This window comes from Zootoca vivipara, chromosome 14 (assembly GCF_965207765.1).
Source record: "Zootoca vivipara chromosome 14, rZooViv2.hap1.1, whole genome shotgun sequence".
NCBI classification, from domain to species: domain Eukaryota; kingdom Metazoa; phylum Chordata; class Lepidosauria; order Squamata; family Lacertidae; genus Zootoca; species Zootoca vivipara.
Window position 1 is genome coordinate 23,315,218 of NC_142597.1, and position 7,310 is coordinate 23,322,527.

The 7,310-nt window shown below is 42.2% G+C and overlaps 1 protein-coding gene across 1 annotated transcript in view; it reads left to right on the plus strand.

Annotated features, from left to right (window-relative positions):
• Positions 1–7,310, plus strand: part of TECTA (tectorin alpha) — a 71,286-nt gene that overhangs the window by 61,908 nt on the left and 2,068 nt on the right. Inside the window, exons 15-21 of the mRNA XM_060268588.2 lie at positions 148–258; positions 2,825–3,027; positions 4,283–4,446; positions 5,553–5,801; positions 5,907–6,069; positions 6,554–6,641; positions 6,962–7,078. Coding sequence (XP_060124571.2) covers positions 148–258; positions 2,825–3,027; positions 4,283–4,446; positions 5,553–5,801; positions 5,907–6,069; positions 6,554–6,641; positions 6,962–7,078 — 1,095 coding nt within the window. The remainder of the gene's footprint in view (positions 1–147; positions 259–2,824; positions 3,028–4,282; positions 4,447–5,552; positions 5,802–5,906; positions 6,070–6,553; positions 6,642–6,961; positions 7,079–7,310) is intronic.

Consider the following 7,310-nt stretch of genomic DNA (forward strand, 5'->3'; position numbering starts at 1 on the left):
GGTCCAGGTATACTGGTTCCCTAGCTATGGGGGAGGTCTTCTCTTGTGTTAGCACTTTGTGTGTAAGTGATAAACAGCAGCTCATGCAACTGGTCTTAAAATAAATTGGTTGTCCTTCTTTGTTTTCCCCTCCTTTTTCCTTTTTAGCAGGAGTGGTTGAAGATCCCTGTGTGGGGGCAGATTGTCCCAACAGAACTTGTGAGGTGGAGAACGGAGGAGAGCTGTGTGGCTGCATAGAACCACCACCCTATGGAAACAGTGAGTGACCAGTGGCCGTGTTGAAGCTGCCAAGGGGTGACTGGGAAAGCATCTCTAGTACATCTCTGTTACAGAGGGACCATAAATGCATTCATAGATGATCCAAACAGCAAGCATTCTCTACTTAGGCTTGCCTAAAACCTGCAGCCCCCAACTCCATGCGTTTTCATAGATTCCCCTTTTATGCAGGCAGTGTGCCTGTATCATGGATACTATCCAGGTGATGTGAAATATCCATTTCAATAATAATAATAATAATAATAATAATAATAATAATAATTTATTTATACCCCGCCCATCTGGCTGAGTTTCCTCAGCTACTCTGGGCCATTAAAACTTTACTAGACAGTCACAACCAGCATTGAGTCTCTGGCATGATCTTCTGCATGTATCACTGCATGTCCTTCACATATATGATCCAGGCACAGTAAATTAACAGTGCATTGTCCCTTTAAGAACAGTCCAGCCTTCTCCCTCCCTCACATCCCTTAGTTTAGGACGTGGGTGGCCAATGCAGTGCTCTCTAGATGTTGTTGATTTACAGCTCTCACATCATCCCTCACCATCAGCCATGGTGGCTGGGCTGAAGAGAGCTTAGCATTTGGTAAGCTTCATATTGGCTACCCCAAGTTTAGAAGAAAATCTGCTACCGTCCAGCGAGTAACTTGTGATGTCAGTCTTGGTGCTCATAATTTCAAGGTTTGTTGAGGTTGTAGATCTGGTTTTCATGTTGGCTGAGTATTGTATATGTATATAATGCAGCGTTAAGTTAAAGTCACCTAGCAGTGTATTTGTTGCACTGCCAGAAAACTGTTGCGCAAAGAAAAACAAAGTACATTTCCAAAGATAGTTAAGAAACAGATTGCACACAAAAAATCAGCTATTAGACAACAAGAGTTGACTGTTTCACAAACAGCTTCCACAATTGCAGGTGCTGCATTGGATTCCTTTGTTGCTCAACCTTTAAACTCTTGCTCTAGTGGATGGAGAACATTGGAAGCAGGCTTGAGTTTTTCTCCTTGCAAATAATATCAAGTATGTGTAGTCTTAAGGAACCTTGGGTTTTTCCCTCATATCTTCCATCTTTTCCACCCCTAGCTTAAGAAGTACCAGGCATCAATTTGTAGGTGTGATGACACTAAATTTTTGTTTCTGGAATACTGTTCATGCTCTTAGATACAAGGATGTTACAGAACGATTGTAGGACTAAGATGACAGTAATTAATGATTTAAATGGAATTTGTTAGGATGGGGTGGAAGTTTCATACTGTCACAGAAACTTTTAATTGCTCTTCAGCTAAGATACATTTTGTTCTAGTTCAAACAATTGTAGTTTGTGCAATGCCAAGTTACTTTAGTGGTGAGTCAGTACACGGGAACATAAAAATGGCCCATTATTTCATCACCTTATTTCATCTCATTTTTCTCCCTTGGGTCTCAGCACTGGATTGTTTCCTGTGGCAGAATTTTCCATTGCTTCATCCAGCCTTGTTTTCCACTTGCCCTGAGTCCCGAGGCTTCAACTGATTTCCATACAAATACACAGTATTTTTTTATTTTTAAAAAATCCCAACACCATTAAAAATCAATTTTGCACAGCTATCTTCCTTGCTGTCGGTGAATGTCACTTGCTTGTAGCCTCAGCTTGCCAGCCCTGGAAAATATCACTTGGAACTGTCCATCAAAACCGAATTGAGGAGGGAAGGGGATTTATTCTGCATCCCCATTAAAGAGTCTGACTTAAGACTTTTGTCCTGGTAGAATGCCAGGCGTATTTTGGGAGATCACATAAGAACACATGGATGGGCAAAAAACTTCCTTGGTGACAAATCAAATGCCATCTCCAAATGTAAAAGGATATAGAAAACAGCTTTTGTAGTAATCAACATGAGAGATTGTTGTATGGCATGACTGCATGACTAACATTGGTAAGATTCAATTAAAATTGGTTAAATCCATTTGTCACTTGAAACTCAAGAAGCAAAACAAGGTCAAGGAGTACCCTTCTAAGCAGGTGTAATTTACCCAGGACAGGATAGACTCCTAGACCTCTCACACTTGGCTTGCAATCCATCAAAATCACCATCTTCTTGAGATTTATTTCCAACTTGTACTCTCTAAGGATTGAGTGCTGCACCAGAAACTGATGTAAAACTTAAAATAGAGCTGGATGTTATCTGCATATTGCTGACACCACACTGCAGTTTTGTACAACTGCACCTATCACCTGCATATAAATATTAGACTAGCTTTACACTAGATAAGCCATTAATATATGCAAACAGTCATTCCTAGGCACCATACACTTCCATCTTAATGAATTAATCTTACAATTAATCTGACTTCCTCAGTCTTGCATAAATAATAGGAGAGGAAATCAGCTGGCCATCAGGACTAAGACTTTGATTGAACTGAATTGTTAATGTTCACGTCCTTTACTTCTATTTTCGACAGTGTTGTGGCCTTTAAATGGTTTTTTGACTAGTAAATGTGATAGAAATCCATTTACCAATTGCCTAGCCCTTATCTGCACACAGCTCCCCACTCCTTTTCTTTTTCATTGCAGACACGCAAGACATCCTGGATGCTGAGGTGACCTGCAAAGCTGCCCAGATGGAGGTGTCCATCTCAAAGTGCAAGCTGTTTCAGCTGGGCTTTGAAAGAGAAGGGGTGCGCATCAATGACCGCCACTGTCCCGGCATTGAAGGAGAAGATTTCATCTCCTTTCAGATAAATAACACCAAGGGCAACTGTGGAAACATAGTGCAGGTCAGAATGTTTGAGGAACTCTGGATTTGCTCCTATTCTCATGACACTCTTCTTCAGCTCATTGATTGTTCTGGGCTTGTGTCACTAGAGTCCTGCCATGAAAGGTTTTGCATCCCTGACATCAAAACATCTTCAAATGCATTCTGAATGTTATATACATACAGCAACACTACTGTACATGGTACTTTATAGAGTTTCATAAGCAAAAAAATATTAAGCCATGTCAGGAGAGCCAGCAGTAGTATATCACACTGTGCAGGATGGAGTTAACTCTTTATTAACAAAGCCCATGATCTGCACAGGAGTGTCGGGCCTAATGAAAACAGCAACCCATCTCCAGTAGGTGTTGCCCCCATGAAGCAGTTGCTGAGACTGAAGGTCCCCGCCCCCCACAACTGCCTAAGTCCCCTGCTCTCCAGGGTGTTTCCCAAGCAATCTGAGTCTGTGTTTGTGTCTCGCCCAACTCTTCCCTGCCCTTTTAATGCCTCTTCTGGTTCTGGGAGGCAAGCAGGTAGGGAAGCTAATCTCCCAGACAAGGAAGGGGAAACCCCCATGACTCTTCAACAGCCTGACTCACCTCTGCTTCTTGATCCTGTTACTTCCTCAGCTTCCGACATCTCCTCTTCCCTCTCTTCTCCCTCTGATCACTCATCGTTGTCCCACCACCATTCCCTGAGCTCTGAGCCATCCTCCCTTGTTGGTTCCCCAACTGGTTCCTCCCACTATTCCTCTGTATCCAACCAGTCCATGACAGGCAGGACCTGCCCTTAGGAAGCTTATGATATATAATAGACTTTTATCATAATTTTAATTTATTATAAGTAATCCTGAAATTTTATTTAGGGCTATCCACAAATTCAAGAATGTTTTGTCAACTGATCATCTACTTTTTAATTGATTCCTCAACTTGCCAGACTTCCATTCTTCTCAGGCTATCCACAGACCACATAAAGAGATTCTTCGCTCAAGGTAGCTTCTTTGGGGTTAGTCTTCTGTTGGATGGTTCCCTCCATTTCATTTCATTCAACTTAAGCAAGAAAATTTAGACTGCAATTCTGTATACACCCAGTTTAGAGTAAGTTCCACTGAACTCCATGCAGGTTACTACTGAGAAGACACATATTGCTGTTAAGTCTAAAACACATATTATGGCTTTGGATACTATTAAAGAGTCGCAAGGGCATCTGAACACTTGAGAGGCCTTTAATCCTTCTACGTGTATCTCCCCACCCCCACTTTTTTTTCCTCTGCACAGTCCAACAGCACCCACATCATGTACAAAAACACAGTCTGGATCGAAAGTGCAAACAACACTGGAAACATTATCACTCGGGACCGAACTATCAATGTGGAATTCTCCTGTGCTTATGAGCTTGACATCAAAATTTCTTTGGATTCTGTTGTGAGACCAATGCTCAGGTAATAGAAACACCTGCTTCCTATGTACACATGGAGGTCATTTGGGTGGGATGGATAAAGGACCTCCTCTCACTGACTTTATTTGGGAGGGTACAGGATCCTCTGAGGTGACACCCGCAGGAATATATGGAGTCAATTCACATGTTATATTGCAGGGGTGGCCAACTCCCAAGAGACTGTGATCTACTCACAGAGTTAAGAACTGGCAGTGATCAACCCCCCTTTGGGGGGTTCAGGTCAAAGTTGTTGAGTTTTTTTTAGGAAAGATGAAAGCTTGTTCCTTAGGGGTTCAGGTCAAAGTTCTTTTTATGGGCTGCAGGGCTAAAATGTTTAGGTTTTTTTTTAGGGGAGCCAAAGTTCAGTGTCCAGTGATCTACCAGTAGATCACGATATATTAGGCTGTGCATAATATATTGGATTTGATTTTCTTTCTTTCTTTCTCTCTCTCTTTCTTTAAATGCTGGTGTCATTCCTGTATCTTGAGTTCATGAGAGCACTGTCTGAAAATGGGCATAAATGTAATCCAATTCAGGAGCTCCAGGCATATACCCATTATGTGGTTTCTGTGAATGGAGATCCATGTGAATGGAGATCCATAGGGTGTCCCCTATCTTTGCAAAAAAAACTTACAATAGCATTGGATGTGAACCAGCCCTGCAACTGCCCAGTTAGTACCGCTCTTTGATCACTCTTTGATCCTCATATGTTTGTACCCGGGACTGAAAAAGATATTGTCCCTCCTGTAGAGGCCTCTGATGCCTAATGTTTGAAAGTTCTCATGTATGCATAAGCAACACCATAAAATAATTAGGGGGAAAAACAGCGAGTCATGATCCATGCTATTTGTCTGAAGAACGAGGTAGCTGAATTGCTGTTTAGAGCTTATTTTAGTCCATTCATCACTTCATGGTGTTTTAGCATTTTATTGTAATCTATCCTGATAATATACTTGAAAGGGCACTGTCTAAATATAATTAATTAATTAATTAATAAGCACCTGAGGCAGATTTAGACTTGCTTCTCTGACTCAGCAAACCTGCTCCATGGTTTCTCCAGGATATTTTCTCTATTCACTCTTCGTTAAGTTTTATTACTCTCCTTTTCAGTGTTATTAATCTGACAGTGCCTACACAAGAAGGCAGTTTCACAACCAAGATGGCACTGTACAAAAACTCGTCCTACAAGCATCCCTACCGGCAAGGTGAAGTGGTGCTGACCACCCGTGACGTGCTATATGTTGGTGTCTTCGTCCTTGGGGCAGATTCCACCCATCTCATCCTAATGCTAAATAAATGTTATGCAACACCTTCTCGAGACAGCAATGACAAGCTCAGATACTTCATCATTGAAGAGGGGTAAGTGACACCCTTTTCCCTTCCTCTGTTTTGGAAATTCCAGAGATTCCTCACAGCTGTGTTGAGAGCTGGGCCTTTTTTTTTTTTTCTTTTTTGGCGTTGTAGGTGCCAGAATATAAAGGACAACACAATTGGGATTGAAGAAAACGGAGTTTCACTGACTTGCCGCTTTCACGTCACTGTCTTCAAGTTCATCGGTGATTACGATGAGGTTCACCTCCACTGTGCCGTTTCACTTTGCGACTCAGAAAGATACTCTTGCAAAATAGTAGGTGGCATGGACCGTTATATCCTGGCCCGGTAGATTTGCATAGCTTAGACTCTACACAGGGGTCATTACCATCTTATATAAGCTCACCTCAGTGGTTATGGTCTGCAGGAGAGACTCTACTCAAAGTGCCCTGAGACAGAATCATGGAGTTGGAAATTACCTCAGAAGTCATCTAGTCCAAACCCCCAACTAATGCAGGAAACCCACAGCAATAGCATCTGTGTAGATGGGGAAATGCATGCATTTTGAGGGGTGGGTGGTGCATTATGGATATCTCAGTAGTCGCCCCTAAACTCTGGAATCCCCAGGAAGATTACCTGTGCTCTCCAGATGTTGTTGGACTACCATCATCTCTGGATGATGGACATGGAGCCCAACAACATCTAGTGGGCCACACCTGCTCTAAGTCTTTACGGTGATTTCTAGTTGGATTTCTAGAGTGGCACACACTTACAGCAATCTTCTCTCCTTGTTTGGTCAGAACTGTCCTCAGAACGCCAGGAGGGCCAATGACTATACCAAAGAACTCAATGAGCAGATCATCTCTGTGGGGCCAATCAGGAGGAAGCGTAAGTCTGGCATTTCTTCAATTTCCTGAAGGATGATGGGTTTGCTTTACTCCATGACTACAGTGGTGGGATTCAGCATGTTGCAAAGACAGAATCCTGCCTTTGTTAATAATCTCTCTGGTCCCCAAGGTAGCAGGAAAAAAATTGTTTTGAGCATTGAAGATGGAAGGGTTCAGAGCCTGACTAGCCATAAACCAGCATCACTGTGTAAAAATCAGTTTTAATATGAAGCAGTGGTAACTTTACAGTGTCACTGTGACCCAGACTATTACTCCTTATTGGAAATATTCCACTTTCATTTTTTACATCTTTTGTTTTAGGTTTAGACTGGTGTGAAGACAATGGAGGTTGTGAACAGATATGTACAAGCCAGATGGATGGGCCTCTGTGCAGCTGTGTAACAGGGACTTTGCAGGAAGATGGCAAGAGCTGTCGAGGTGACGTATCCAGGCATTCCACGAGTTATTCTCTTAGGAAGGTTTGGAAGCAAAGCCTCCCTTTAATGCCAGGAACTGCCCACTTACAAAAACAGACATCCCTTTGCTTTAAAATATTTTACTATTCTGGCTGTTGTAACTTTGTCATGAACATATGAATATGCCTTCATGCTACAGACCATTAGTCCATCTATTCAGTACAGTCTGCTTCAGCAGTGGCTCCTCCAGGGCT